The sequence below is a fragment of the Notolabrus celidotus genome, chromosome 14, assembly GCF_009762535.1.
Source record: "Notolabrus celidotus isolate fNotCel1 chromosome 14, fNotCel1.pri, whole genome shotgun sequence".
Taxonomy (NCBI): Eukaryota; Metazoa; Chordata; class Actinopteri; order Labriformes; family Labridae; genus Notolabrus; species Notolabrus celidotus.
Genome location: NC_048285.1, coordinates 21,257,666 through 21,273,818, shown reverse-complemented (window position 1 = coordinate 21,273,818; position 16,153 = coordinate 21,257,666). Strand labels below are relative to the sequence as shown.

At 40.2% G+C, this 16,153-nt stretch overlaps 1 protein-coding gene across 1 annotated transcript in view; it reads right to left on the bottom strand.

The window, feature by feature from the left end:
• Positions 1-558: 558 nt before the first annotated feature.
• Positions 559-16,153, bottom strand: part of schip1 (schwannomin interacting protein 1) — a 259,688-nt gene continuing 244,093 nt past the window's right edge. Inside the window, 8 exon segments of the mRNA XM_034700416.1 lie at positions 559-1,074; positions 1,901-1,994; positions 2,664-2,787; positions 8,510-8,525; positions 8,527-8,649; positions 8,651-8,703; positions 9,253-9,370; positions 11,870-11,988. Coding sequence (XP_034556307.1) covers positions 1,023-1,074; positions 1,901-1,994; positions 2,664-2,787; positions 8,510-8,525; positions 8,527-8,649; positions 8,651-8,703; positions 9,253-9,370; positions 11,870-11,988 — 699 coding nt within the window. The 3' untranslated portion in view covers positions 559-1,022.

The window sequence follows — 16,153 nt, the reverse complement described above, 5'->3', positions numbered from 1 at the left end:
TGATGTTTTATTCTCACTGTCGTGATGACACTTCCTGCTTTCCTCAGAAAGTGGAAACTGATGTGAAAGAGCAGACTCATTGAAGAAGCCAATTGAAGAAAAAGAGCACAAAAAACGTACATATATGAAACAAAGTTTATTCTTTATTTTACATATCTGTACATAAACATTTCTTCCCTCAAATAAAGTTTCTGATTACAATAGGATGAAAACAATATTAACACACTTATTCATTTAAAATGACTCGTGTCAGAGAATCAACATTCACAAAATGTTGAAGAGCAATTAGAGTGAACGTATTACCAAAAGCTACGACTCCACTACAAGGCAGGCATGTTTCCTTTGACACTCTTTTAGCACCTTCAAATAAACATTTCTCAGTTGAAAACTACCGTTTGTGCAGAATAAAAACAGGTCGACTTTGAAATACTTTAAAATTACCGTCCAACTTAAAATGGTCTGAAGAAGTAAGTTTCCATCGTTTTTTATTTCTTTTTTACAATGTTGTTTCTTTTTTTCTCAAGACTGACTTTCTACTGAATTTTTCACTATTATTTATTTTTTCCCACATTTTTTTTTTTTTTTTGCATTTGACAGTTATAATTTAGTGGCGAATGTAGAAAGTTAAAAAGAAACAATCGCAAAGCAAGGCCGATCACTGCACAGGAAGCTGGGGACAGAATCCATGACGACACACAATCAGTTTCCTTGTGGAGAAGTTCCCCCTCAGTTTTCCTCCATTCTTGGCGCTGGGAGAAAAACCACAGAAGCAAATGAAAGAGGGGTGGCCTTCATTATCTGTGCTGCTGCTGCCACCATTGGAGTCAGTGGGCGGGACAGGAAGGGAGACACAGGGGGAGACGCCAGGGGGACGCAGCGAGGAGCAAAGTACTTGGGGACGAGCGGGCAGGATTTGGATCGAGACGGGGCAGGAGGTGGAATGGCCGGAGGAGGAAAAGTTTGGTTTGGAGCAGGAGCTTCAGCTTGGCAGAGGAGAGCAGGGTGGAGCAAGGACGGGCATCTTATTTTGAAAGGGTCTTCTCAGCCATATGTTTCTGCTGGCTCTCAGCATGCCTAGAGCGGAGACAAGGAATACAAAGTCACTTATGTGCTTATATTTCTATATTTTCCATCTCAAACTGAGTACAGGGCCACCTTAAAATTAATATAGATTTTTTAAAATAAGGTCATATTGTTATAAACATAAAGTCATAATATTACAAAAATACAGTCCTGTTTGTCATACAGCAATTATAACAGGGAAGAATAGAGAGGACACACATCCTTGAAGTGCTGTAAATGCAGGAAATACAATGCCGCTGAGTGGACCAATAACAGGGCTTGCAGCCCGCTTTGATTCAACGCCTAGTTACATTTTGGAGGAGGTGCACGTCAGCTACGTGCTAGGCCTCTGCGTAGGTCTATGGCGTGGGCAGATTTTAGTATAAATCAGGCTTTTACACTGTTGGTTGCTGAGATGCATTTTGAGTAATGGAGGCACTCAGTTTTGATGAGGAAGAAAAAAGTGTGGAATACATTTTTTTTTAAATTTCTTTATAACTTCTTGATAATATTGAATGTTTGGAATGTTACTTCAGTCAATTAAGTAGCATTTTGCCTAATTTACCATAATACCATGTTTGAGTACCTATCATATTTACACCCTCAGAAGTATGAAATTGGCTTGAGGCTGAGAGAATATGGGCAGGGTAGAACTGTCAGAATGTACTGCGTGTTAGACTGACCGACTCTTGGTTTAAGTTCATTTTATTAGATTGCTTTCATATCTTACTCTCCAAATAAATGTTTTTTTTTAATCTTAAAAACTCCATAGATTTATTAAAAAAGCAGGGAGAAGCATTAAAGTACTCCTCATCCTCCTCATCTAGTGTTTCATCACCTGGTGAGGTCCTCTATGTCGACCAGCATGGCATCCTGCTCCATGTGTAGTTCATCCCGAATCAGCAGCAACTGTACGAGCTCCTCATTCAGACCTTAGAGACATTAGAAAAGAGATAACATAAATACAGAAGTATAGCATCGACACACATTATGTGTCCACAACATATTTAAATGAACATGGAACTATTTTTAACACCACAATGGTAGCATATTTTGTTTTAGATTAAGATAAAATCTGCCTGAAGTATAATACAGTATGTTATCACATTAAATTTCCCTGAATGGCCTCATCAAATTATTTCAGCCATCGAAACATTCACAAAGGAAATCTGTGGTTGTGGTTGCTTTCTCGTCACATGTTTCAGCCATTGTTCTCTCAGCTTTAGAAAACAACATGGATCAATTAAAATTGAGCTTTTGAATGAAGGTCTGTTTGTCAGTGAAAAATAAGCCTGAAAGGGGATTTTTTGGAGCTGTTTAATGTAATATGAGAGATTATTCATTCCTGAGTACAAGGATCAATGGTGTACCAGGCAGTAACAGTAAACACTCAGGGGAAGCTGTCTAACTCCTACAATTCTTTGAAGTGACTAACATATAGAGAGGTGCTTTCACATTCACTGAGAAAGTTTTGGGTCAGTGTGTTTGTGCATGTTTTTCCCCATTTGCTCATTTCTGCTAATGAAAGTGGAGGTCAACAACTGTGAGTGTGTGTGTGTGTGTGTGTTTATGTAAGCACTGCGTGAGTGTGGTCAACTCACTCTCAATCTGGGAGTGAAGGTCGTTGACTATAACCTGCAGCTGCCCCAGTGTCATGTCCCTCAGGTCTGTGGGCTTCAGGCTTCTTTTCATTAGACACTCGCTGATGTGAGGCATGTGTGGAAGCTGTCAGAAAACACAAGACACAAAATCATGAATAGAAGCATGAGGTTTAACATCTTATACCATGGATAAAAAGAAGGTCCTGCCCCGAAAAAACTACAGCATATGTACACAATTCTCCAAAGACATCTGCAGCCCAGCAATTGATATTTTGCCACAAAGAGATACTGTAAACTCATGGACTTCTTACCATTTTAAAATCCACAGAGAAATCATAAATTGAATAATGAGGATTAAAATTTGCATGATTCAGAAATGTCAAACACATGCTGAAACAACTATCAGAGATTGACCATAACCATATCAACAAAGAGTGTGAAAATCAATTCGTCTTTCAAACAATTCATCCAGCAGAACTGCCAAATTGGTTAAAAAGCGGACAATGTTGGGCTCACTTTTAATCTATTAAAATAACTTCAATGTATTTTTATTATCACTGACAGAGTAATGAATAAAAATGTAGCTGTAGCTTTGCATTTGTTGCATATCCAAAAGCCACACCTTCTTTTTCATTTTTGCTGTATTTGTGTTTTTTGTTTCGTTGATGATGAAACAAAAGTGAATTTCATTCCTTCTTTGCTGCATTCAGCTTTGTACTCAGGATCCAGTAAAGTTTGGGGATTTCAAGAGGACACTACCGTTGGGTCACAATCAGCGTTTGTTAAGATAAAAAAAGCAGGTACGAACACAGACTGGAGCAGCCTGATTCATTTGATCATTTATCTTCTCAAATGTTTGACTCATTCGTTCTCCTTTCATATGAATTTTTTTAATTCCCTTTGACATTTGGCACAAAATCCCACACACCGAGTGTAGTGAAAGCATCTATTATGTAATGAGAAATGATGATAAAGGGGGAAAAGGAACAACATTTTCCAATGAGTGAAACTGAGAAGCTTCTGGAGTTACATTAGTGCAGATTTTTTATCAAACATGGACCTGCATAGTCAAGTTTAAACGGCTTTATTTGACTTCTCTAGTGCTTCAGCTGGCTTTGTGTTAATTTGTTACCATCAGTATTTCTTCATGTTCTAGGAGTGAAACCACAACATGTGATAAGATGACAAGTGTGCTTTTCCCAGGCACACACACACAGATAATTTGCCCTATGTTTGCCACATTCTCCTTCTAACAACACTCTCAGCTAACCAGCCTACATACTTTCTCTTCCCCTCCTGCACCCATTTTCTCTCCCTCCCACGTCATATCCAGTCTCAAACTGTAGGTGAGAAAACGAGCCACTCTCTCTCTCTTTTTCTCTCTGTATGTGCCACACTCTAAGCGCTTGTGTGTTTTGGCACCTGGCTGCCCCTTGTTTCTACTTTCTCATCCCTCTTTCACTTTCACATTGGCTCTGCTGCATCTCCTCTAGAGGCCACTGTGTGTCAGTTTCAGTTTCAAGCCCGGTGCTTCAGAGTGACGTGGAGAGACGTGATGTCAAAGACAGTGTGAGTGGGTGATGGGAAATGTTAGTGCCACGTTGTTAGTCTGCTGACACAGTGTGAGGTTTCTGTGGCTGATTGATCACACTACTCTCTGTGTTAATATCACAGTCTGAGTGTTCAATAGTAACAAATGAATCTCCAGTAATTACTTGATATCACACCGAGAGTAAATTCTAAAGAAGTGAGGTTTTACAGTAGAATTTAAATCTTTCCCGTCTTCTCTCTCTCTCTCTCTCTCTCTCTCTCTCTCTCTCTCTCTCTCTCTCTCTCCTCTCCTCTCTCCCCTCTCTCTCTCTCTGACTTTCTTCCTCTCCCTCAGTGCTTGGTTTGTACAGATTTTAGGAGAAAGGCATGCTCCCTGTACACACACAGACATTTGGACGCAGGCTTACTGTGCTGGCTCAATTCCCATTCCCTGTCCTTGACAGGCGGGCAGGACGAAACTGTTTAGTTGGAGCGGAATAACACTAGCTGGCAGCCCTGTAACAGCAGTTATTTTTCTAGGACCTTATTAGTCCAATGTTAACCCAAACATTTTCATCAGACAGACACAACTACACTTCAAAAACACCAGCCATCACCCTCCAAATCTATTCTTTTACATATGAATCTTGAACAGTCTTTTTCTCCTCATATTATATTGCAACTGTTACTTTTACTTTTGCAAATGTATTCATTACCGTAGTCATTACTCTTGGTCCAAATGTTTATTCAGTATTTCACCTAACCATTCAAACAGTTCACACATTTGTTCCAGCTAACTTTATCCACACTTTTAGCTTTTTCTTCTGTCACATAAGTAAATAATTTCAGACCTATGTTTCATTCTGGTCTTCCTTTAACAATATATTAAAGGTACAGTGGAGAAAAGGGGACATTTAGTGATATCTAGTGGCCAGATTCCAGGATGAAATGCTCCCTTTGCTCACCCCTCCTGTCTGTGAAACGATGGTGGTCTCCGAGGACAAAAATCTCACGTGTGCATGCTAAGAATGATCCTCCATTTGTGTAGCATCTTAGTCTCGTTTACTGGTTTAATCTTTTAGAAATATATTATCTTATTAATTTATTTTATTTTGGTGGGTTTAACTTCTTATCTTGAGTTTTGATATCTTATTTTACCTTCAGTGTTCCCTCATTAAGAAGTTATTATAGCTGTCCTCAGTTGGTCAGAAACTTATTTTATTTATATCATACTCTTAACCCTGTAGGTGGGAGGATGTTGTTGTATGTAGACTTTATTCTATTTTATTATTATTAAAATTTTTATGTACATCACTTTGTGTTACAATATTGTTGTATAAAAGGTGCTTTGCAAATCAAGTCTGATTGACTGAACTTCATGTGATAAGCAGGGAAGGATCCTTGATATCTGAGTGGCCACACTAGGTGCCCCAAGAAGATCCTCAACTATGATTGGCTATTGCCTCATCAGGGCTTAGTTGCAACAGGTAGCTTTGTTGTTTTAGTAGGGAAAATTAATTTTGTTCATACTCTCATACTAGCAAAGTCAAAATACAATTTCTAACAAGCTAACACAACGGAAATTGGTCAATTCTAAACATGAAACACTAAATTTTGATGCATTTATTAATAGCTTGCACTACTCTATGAGACACTTTCAGCCTAAGCTTATTTGCTGCAGTCAGAATGCCATCTGTGGATGCTGCTTTGTCACTCCTGATATCAAATATATTATACGCTGTAGGTAATAAAAAGAAACAACCCTTTGTCTTTTGTATATGAGCTGATTATCTCATCGAGGGAAGGATAACAGCATCAAATTGTTACAAGCATGGCTGTTCAAGGCAATCATTAAGCACATGTGATTCCTGGAGCTGGATAGGTCTCTGGTGTTGTGGACATGGCGGGCGTCTGTAGCCTTAAATATATCTTAATATTCAGCGTGTGTTCGGTCCGGATGTGACAGTGATGTCTTCTGACTGCTGAGCACTGCTACATCCCTAAACACTGAAGTCAATGCTTTCCGGCGTATGAATTATAGATAGACCCGGCCAAGCTGCCCTTCTCTCCTCTGAATAAGTAAAGCGGCCCTGCCTGGGAAGTCCGCATGGAAAATATAGTGTGAGTAAGTCCAGCAGTGTGTGAGTGTGACAGCGTTTTGGTGTGTGTGCGTCCAAGAAGGCAGTGAGGTGGATATAAACGGATGAAATAATGATGAGCAGGGTCGTCATCACCTTCCTTCCTCTAAATGAGGGCAGAGGAAACCAACAGAGGAGGTAGGGCTTCCTGTGACATCAACACAACATGTGTATGATGCGTTGATGAAACCCATACGTGACAAAAACCGAACCCACACCTCTGTTTTCCCAAACTTTGACCACAGGAACAACTCAAATATTTTAGATCCACATAAACTTTTATTTGGTGGCTCTTCTTACTCACTTCTATGACATTATGGCTTTTCCATTAGATGCAAGTTATATTAGTATCTGAAAAAATGTCTGCAGGCTATGATGTATTGCCTTTTTACAAATAATTCCAGTTACACCCCCAGGGGTTAATCATAAAACTATAAGGAGGTGTATTTGCTATTGTAAGATTTCGGTTTTGCTTTCAAACTGACATCAGGTGCTTGTAAAGGTGTTGGGGAATAACAAGGTGTGCCGAATAATTGCTCACTAGCATAAAGAAAGCTGATGATGTAACAGACCTACATTAAACACAAGAAATATCTATGCAGATAAGCACAACCCTGGAACAATTATTTAGAGTGAAGAAGCTGATGCAATAAGCAATTTACAATTATCCTTTTAACCCACTCTAATTTTATTTGTGGTCACTTTAAGGGGCCGGGAAACAACTGCAAAAAACCTGACTGTTATATTGTGACCTATTTAATGGACATGGTGAATGTATTAGCACAAAGAAGCAGAATCAAGCAGATAAGTGGCAGCATTAGCATTCATTTGGAGGTATTTATCTAGAGACTGGCCTTGTGTAAGCCTGTTAGTCAAATTTCTGAGAAAAATATCTGGTCCTATGGCTGCTGAATGTTTTTCATAAAGCAACTGTTGATCTTCCTGAACTACACTGATAGAGAATATCAAGTGAAAAACACAGCTTTGGGCCTAAACACAGGGGAGGATCAAGGTTGTTTTGTACTGAGGTGGCCCACTAATGAATGCAGGGGATGGGAGAATATTTTTTACTTCTGGGGTCAGTTGGCCAGGTGGTTTCAGCACATGCCTGATGTACAGAGGCTTTAGGCCTCGTCACAGCGGTTGCTTGTTTGACTCCTGGCCAAGACACTTTGCTTTAAGTCATTCCTCATTCTCCGCTCTCCACATTTACTCTCTCTCTCTTCAGCTGTCTATCCTGATGAAGACAAAAAGCCCAGTCAAAACTAACTGAAATAAGAGATTAGCATGAATTATTTTATCATCTTTGCTAATCATGTGTACATTGGCAATTAACACTTAAGTACCAAAAATATGTTATATTCCTGTGTATATTTTTAAACTTTAAAAAACAGTTTTACAACTGGGTGGCAACAATTAAAGCCTTCTTCACTTAATTCTTTAAGTACTAAAAAATAAAATATGTCACACGTCACAGTTTAGGTGCTAACAAAAGGATATACGTCTTAATGAAATGCAAGGCTAAAAGCAGCCCGTTGCAACAGTCCAAAAAGTTGATTTTCAACATCTTTGACACAGCAAATAGCCAATCACATGTTTAGGTTTTTGGAGTGGCACTTGGGGTGGGTGATAAGGTCGCAGGGGGGCTCTTACTACCCCCGACCCACCCTCTGTATCCTCCACTGGTCAGGTAAAAAATATCTGTGGGTTCATTAACACAGGAAACACCTTTCACTTTTACGTCATTTATGAGCAACAATTTTTTTCTCTTTACTTCGTCCTCTTCTTGGAATAACTGAGCTGTTATAGTGACTTGATTCAGCGGAGCTCTTGTTTCCAGTGTATACATTTCGACTTGTATCCGCCTGCTTACATAAAGAAATACTTTACTCTTGCTCCAGGCCTATTCCAGAATTTTACCAAAGAATATTGGAAGTAGAAAAGTTGTCCTTGTTGATGTGAAACTTTATGAATGTTTGGGGCACCTGTTTGGTTTAACTGTTAAATCTGGCACCCCATGTACAGAGGCTACAGTCCTAGACATAGAAAGACTCAGTTTGATACCAAATTGAGGCCCTTTGATCCCCACTCTATCTTCTCTCATATCATCGGAATAAGGCATAAAAGCTCCAAATTACACAAAAACAAATGATGATGTCTGTAATTTTTGATACTAACCAGGTCAGCCACTGGGACTTTTTCGATTCTGTTTCTCAACTTCCACCTGCAACTTGGCCATGGGTTTAGCCATAGCCAGGGCCAGCTTAGCCTCCGCCTGCAGCTTCTTCTGTCGACTCAGGAAGTCCATGTCCTCCAAGACTCAGAGTCTCCTCTGTAGTGTCCCTGTCCGAGTAAGACGAACTCTGCTTGGACTGCAGGGGTGAGGAGGGAAAAGGCCCCGTGTGGTAGAGAGGATATGAAGGGAGGGTGAGCAGAATTAGAAATAAGGAGGAGAAAGTAAGAAAAAAGAAGGAAGAAAGAAGGAGATTAAGAAAGAATAGTTCAGAGGATTAATTTATTCTTGACATTTCATGTGTAGATTTTGCGCACTAACAGGAAGAGAGTGGGGATGAACATGTAAAGAGGTGATAATTCTCTCTTTCTTTAAATGTCTCAGGCTGACAGGGGGTTAATGTGGCCATTCAAGCATGACCAAGGCATGGGTTTTCCAATTCACCTCTCATTTGCTGCATATAAATTGCTTAACAGGCCAGAAAACACAAGTTATGACTAAAACCTCTCTGATTCATCATAAAAATCTTTCCCTTACACTCCTTTTACTCTGTATTTGTACATCAGATAAAATCTATGTCACTTTCCTAACATCATTCCTGTGGCTAATAATGTTTTTTGTGGTTTTCTGTGATTCTTAAATACAGATGAGACACCCTAAATAACTCTATGTGGCTTCGGTGCATAACCATGGGAGACAGAGGAGTGTCCAGACTAGTCTCTGTCTTGCTGTCATCTGCATCGCTGTCCTTGTCGCTTCCGCTGTCATTGACGAAACAGATCTGTAGGTTCATCCCGCTCTGCAGCCTGCAGGGAGAGACAGAGATGGAGATGGATTCAAACCGGGGGAGACGTGTCAATATTAGCATAAATGCAGATAAGAGTCGAGTCGGTTCAATGTTGGCTCTTTCTGCTGTAATTGACTCGGACCAGGGCCAAGGCAAGCAGCAATGTCGACAGCACTGCTGCTAATACTAATGACCTGTGATGAGTTCAACAAAGAACCTTCAGTAAAAAGGTTTGGAGTGCTGTGCTATATGTTGAAGAGATAACAAGTGGGAAAAATAAGAAAATGAGAGAGAAAACCTTTAAAAAAGAGGCAGCTGCCTTCATCCCCAGGCTGGCTGAGGATAAAATGACAAGGGCTTGTGTCTTTAATTTTCTCCCCTCGTCTTCAATGTGGATCGATCCAGGAACCCTCCGGTAGGTCTGATCTAATCTGCAGCAGACCGGTTTGAGGTTTTTTTTTTTATTTTATTTTTTTTATACCATAGAGGAGCAGAGTGTGGATCCAGCCCACTTTGGATCAATAACCTGCTTATTCAATGCAGTAATTACAAAGCGTGCTGATTAGTTTCACAGCATAGATCCGATCAGTCCTGATTAAAATAGGACCTGAGCGGTCGATGGTGATTTTACAGGAGAGGCAGCATCAGAGACCTTCAGTATCGAGGTTCAGAATACTGACTACCGTTTTACTAACTATTTTGAGGATTATCAGCTAATATGAAGCAAAGTAATGCTTCTACACTATAGAGCTTGATCTACCAATAAGAGCTTGTTGCATAGCATTCATGTCAGCATCCATATTTGCAAGAATATATACAGAATTATAAAGTTTGCAAGGAGATTGATGCTGAGAAGTTTGTGCTTTCTATGTCAGTTATCATTTATATATATTTTGGTCACAAGTTATTAAAGCTGGAGAGTGTGCTGCTATTTTAAGTAAAACTGGAGTCAGTAAATGCGTACATCCCTTTTGTGTGTGAGTATACTTAGAAATATTTGAGTTTTTTTCTTTGAGTCATTGTGCGAGAATCCCGCCCACCCTAAATAAACTTTGAAACTCCTGTAAGGTTTCATCAGCTAGTGATGAAATCAACTGAAACTCCTATTGATGTTATATATCCTAAAAAAAGAAAGATTGAAACTGACAAGCTTTATTAGTTCTATATGTGTTTTTTTTTGTTGTACTTTTGAGAATTATGTGCCTTTATTGGGAGGAAAGGACAGATAATAGGGCATTAAACTTGGAGAGAGATTGGGGACTGAGATGCAGCAAAGAGCTGTAGTCTGGAAGTGACCACTGCCCCTGGACACAGGGTGCACAATTCAATCACTACGCCAAGCCAGCTCCCCTGTATGGTTACTTCTAATGTCTGAAACTGCTGCTGGTGCCAGATTGAGTGGTTAACTGCACAATGCCAGGGTTGTTTTTTATATTATCCACAGCAAAGATTCACATTGGCTGATATGTTTGACTGTTGAAAGGATGTAGGTTGAGATCTTTTTGTTTAAAACTTCTTTCACATGAAGTTAAACCAGCAAAAAAGATAAGAGGCAAAAGTTTAGAAACTGCTGTATCTTAAGAAAAACAGGTTGTATGTGACAGAAAATAATATGGGCAGAGAGATTTCTCATCCTCAACTGTAGGTGATGTTATCACCTACAATTGAGGAGTTCTCTAATACAGTTTGTCTGTGTTTGTCAATAGTCAGCCATATCAATGCACCAATTTAGCTCTGGTGGTAGAGCAGATGCCCATGTACGGAGGCTGTACATGGGCCACACTGGTCGTAGGATAGTTTCCCGGTCTCAACAGGAATTGGTGAATGTCACTCCCACTCTCTCCCCATATTTCCTATCTCTCCCTCAAAAACTGTTCCATAAAAATAATGCTAAAAGCCCTCCCACAAAACCCCCCTTTAAAAACAGTACAAAAAAACCCTTTACTGCCCTCCTCTTATTTCCCTGAAATCATTGATGAGGCATTAAGCATCACAACCGGTCATCAACATGTTGCAGCAGTATTGCTTAAACCACATGATTCTACTCACAGTAACATGAAGAGTACTTTAATGATCACAGAGCATCAAGTTCCAGTAAGCTTCTGTGTAGGAGTGTAGTAGAGCATGTGTGTGTATGTGTTGCCCTCCCACCCATGCATTCGCCTTTTAGGAAGTGAGAGCCAGACAGGCTGACTGTAAGAGTCTCATCATTTACCCAACACAAATCCTCCCTGCTTCATGTCAACTCTCTTCCTCCCTGCTTGTCCTTTCTTTCTTTAGGCCATGACGTAAATGTGGGGATTTAGGTTCAGGCTGTTTATTCACTTTTAACCCTTGAACACAGTTGATTCATGCTGTTTTGACATTTAAGCTTCTGCTGTCACTTTGTGTAGAATCCCCTTCTTGAGCGGATCATGAGACCCTTAAAAGTACCAGAAAACAAGTAAGAAAAAAACTGTTTTCTATACATTTTTATTAGTAAGGGAGAGGCGTATAGGATAAAGGTTGAGGGTCTTACCGTGAGGACAGGCTGGGTTTGCCGCTCTTACTGCAGCTGGTGTAGATGCCCGGCCCATCGTCAAAGAAACTGCCCAGGGCCAACTTCTGCCTGATAGACTCCCTCTCATTCTTTTGGGCCTGAAACAGAAGATCAACAAGATAAGGTTACCTTTTTGTGATCTTTTCAATAACCTTGTGAGGTCAAAGGTCCGACTCAGGTTAGTTAGGATCAGGTGTCCTCAGCAGGGGTGGATACTTGCTGTCATTGCACCTCAAACCTAGCTACTTAAATATAGTTTCCTGTCATGCAACATCACCCTCTTTCCCCCCATGTGACTCACTGCGTGCACAAATAGAAGCGCTGTTAGCACTCCCTGACAGTCCTAATCACAGGTGCAGGTTTATTAATAGCAGCAGCTCCTACTTAAATTTGCAGTCAGAGTTTAGTGTCACACTAACGCGCACTGATGCAAAGTGTGGAGTCAGCTGAGGTACGAAAGAAATGTGTAAAAATATCTGAAGTGGGATCATAAAAAGTTGGCAGTACCAGCGTACACCAGCAGGTGTTGCTGTTGTCATAGAATACAACAAGTGGGGAATTCAATATCCTCCACACACACACAAGGTAGATCTTCTAATACAGGACTTACGCAGGATTAAGTTTGTGTTTGGTAAACTCCACATGAAGAACAGAAAAAGCGTTTTCATACATGCTTAAATCTGCAAGAATCCCACCATTACACACTCCCACAGGCACTCTCTGCTGGCCTCTTCCCAACCCTGAATTCCTAACTGAGAGCAGCTTCAGATTTGGCAGCACTTCAGACACGCTCACACACAGCAGTCCCCCCCAGGATGTCTCGTCTGTGCCGATAGCAGGTAAACACATCCAACTGAGGTGCAAATAACTAATGAGACACACAGACTGTTTCGAATCTAATGGGAAGAGTGCAGTTCATTTGCTACTGCTGCACTGAAGTATGAAGCATGGATGTTTATCATTGAGGAAGGACTTTGCATGGCCCCTTAGGCCCTCTCTGCAAAGTGTTTGTAGTCTGTCACAGACAGGAGGACACATTTTAAGACTTAGAAAAGACTTTTAAGTAAATAAAAAATTAATTGAGCACTAAAAAGTGTTGTTTTTTGTTTGTAAATGAATCCTTTTTTGTACAAATTAATCATTCTGATAATGCAATATAATTTTGCATGCCACTTTTGAGAGTCTTATCTTTACATTTCGCAACAGTTCACACCCTATGACAACTAAAATCAAATTTGGGTTAAATTTTTGTCTAATATTAAATCTGTATGATGTAAGACATCCATGTTTCTTTCTGCTTATTGTGCAATCCCCTTTCATGTGTGAGCAAAAGCAATATTTCATTCATGTAACCAGGATTTCGTAATAAGGCCATTGATGGAAGATATTTTGCAGCATTTTAACTGTTTTATATAGTGATATCATATAGTCACAATTTCATATTAAAAGCAGCTTCTAAAAATGTTTTGGTATAATTTATATACTTCTATATACTTCTCATTCCCTATTTCTTACATATCCAACTTATCAAAGCTGTCACTGCTGTATGTGATTCTATTCTGGGTGTCTCTTTAAAGCTTGGGTTGGTAGTCAGATTTAGATACACTTTTTGTTATACTGGTTAAAATGATCTTTATGTCCTGATGGCAATCAATGCATAATGTGTTCATAAAAAAGAGTGGAAAAAAGCTGCCATCTACAGCCGGAGTAAACCTGAGAAAACGTCTTGGGGCGTCGTCTTGGAGGAGCTCCGAGGGAGGGGGGGGGGTTAGACGGAGTCATGAGGAAATGCTACATTCAAATTCATGCTAGTTTTCCGAGACTACCAACCCCAGCTTTAAGTCCTCTGATGTAATTTCATCAGCAGGTGAAATAGGTAATTAATTAACGAGTTACACCTGGGGGTGGGTCTTAAAAGTCAATGCTCCCCCCACACTCCAAAGACATCCTCATTGGGTTAGGTGTGGACGAGAGAGAGGTTTCTGGTTATCTGTCTATGTTATTCCTGTGCTGGTCACCTGTTCAGGATCTAACCCAGCCCTGGTATAGGCTCCAGAAAGGGGTATAGATATTGGGCCATTTTGGGTCGGTTTGTTTGTTAGTTGTTTGCCTCACAGGGTCACTTTAGGATGGGGCACAACAAAGTTTAAATGACTTTTCTTGACTGGCACCATATGAATCGTAATCCTGGATTTCTATACATATATTAATTTGTGACGACTTCAATGGACTGACCAAAAACTTGGTTTAATTTAGGTAAAACATTAGGTAAAAATGCTGATTAGAGGTGTCTGATGGCTTCATCATGGAAATTTCTACTATGTGAACAGCATCTCTGGCCTTTTTGGATCTCCCTCTTTCCCATCATTATCACTTTTTTAAACTTCCCCCACTGCTGCTACCTTCATCGATCTATCATCTCTGCTACCTGTGCTGTCTGTACCCACCTGATCTGGCCTCACCAGCCATTCCTCTTGCTCTCTCCTCCTCATTATCCCCAATTCCACTCATCTCCTTCCATCTCCACTTCAGCCTCTAGCTACAGTATTTCTCTTTTCTTCCCTCTTCAAGTTGCTTATCACAGCTTCACCTCTCTCCCACTCGTTTTCTCGACTCCTTCGCTCCCCCACTTCCTCCTTCTTTCTGTCTGTCTCTCCTGACAATCATGTGCAGGCGTTGGTGAGAGTGCCTTCACCAAGGACAAATTAGCATAATCCTACTCCACACAAGACCCTGCAAGATGAGCTTGGTGCTGCCAGCACATACACACAGACACACACATACACACGCATGTAGAGGGTTGGACCTGGCACTGCTCCTTGTTCAGTGTGTGTGTGTGTGTGTGTCTGTGTGTGCATTTGAAAGACAGCCCGGGGAGTCAAGTTGAACACACTTGAGAGTTTCAGTTCAAAGGAGCTACAGCAGCCTGTGTGGTAGTGAGAGGGCGTACATTTATGTACACACACACATCACTCATACAGGCCTGACTTCAACACAGCTGACACACTGTCAGTCAAGGTGCTACACAAAACAACTGCTCCGAGTAAGAATGAAAACCTGAAGCAGCAGGTTCACTGAGCATTGTTAACAGTTTTCTCCCCTCATGCTGTGAGGGCTGACAAAAATGAAAAATTGGGGTTTGTGCTGAGGACCAGAGGGAACGGAAGTGTGACACATTCAGAGAGCCTCTGTGGACGTTTTGCATCAAAATACTGAGAAAAAAGACACTCTCAGCATCCCTGAAAACTTTGCAAGATCACACACACTTATCGTGGAGGGCTGTGTCTAAATAAACTCCCATCTAATGAAAAAAGGCAAATCCCACAAGAGAAGAAGTCAGGCAGGAGCTACTTCTTCAGTTAGTTAACATAACTTAGCAATCACCATAACAGTTTTTATTCATAAAGCACCAATTCACAGCAAAAGCTATCTCATCATGATACTTTAAATACAAGGCATGTCTCTGGATTGTAGTCCTTGTAATATTAAATATAGATAACACAAATTCACCACTGAGTAGCACTTGGCAGCAGTTACAAGAAAAACATTCTGATAAGGTAGAAACCTCAAGCTGAACCAGACATGATGAAAAGCTATCTGCTTTCAGTGATGTAACTAATTCACTTATAAAACTTAAACAGTATGAGAACAAGTTGATATTTCACAACAAATTATCAGACTTTACAGTTGTTTATATGTAAAGCAAAACATTACAAAATACTGATGCACTGATTTTAAATGAGGAACATCCTGTGCTGTCACTGGTAATAGTACAAACTCTACAACTGTACATACGTGGCCTTTAACATAAGCAGAACTGGCTAATCAGATTAAAACCATCGCTTCAACCATCAAATAGTTTAATCACATTACTGCTGCAAGCGGATAGTTTTTACGTCCTAAATAGCCATTGATTATTTTTCCTATTATTGATTACTTGTTTTGCCTGTTGAGCTCCCAGTAACAAACTTATCTTCATAGGTGACATCTGCAAATGTCTTGTTAATCAAAACAACATCAAAACTCCCTGAGTTTTTCAGTTTACACTTTTATAAAGAAGAAAATAAGCAGAAAATTCAATGTTCTCTTGACCAAACAACAGCATCTGACATAGTTCTGCCCCTCACTATACTTTGTCCGTACATATATGGGGGGGGGGGGGGGGGGGGTGGGGGGTAACAGGGGAATAAATATCCCGCCTTGAAATGGCAGTATGTAAGCACCAATTGTGGATGTAGGAATCAGCAAATGTATGTTGTTTTG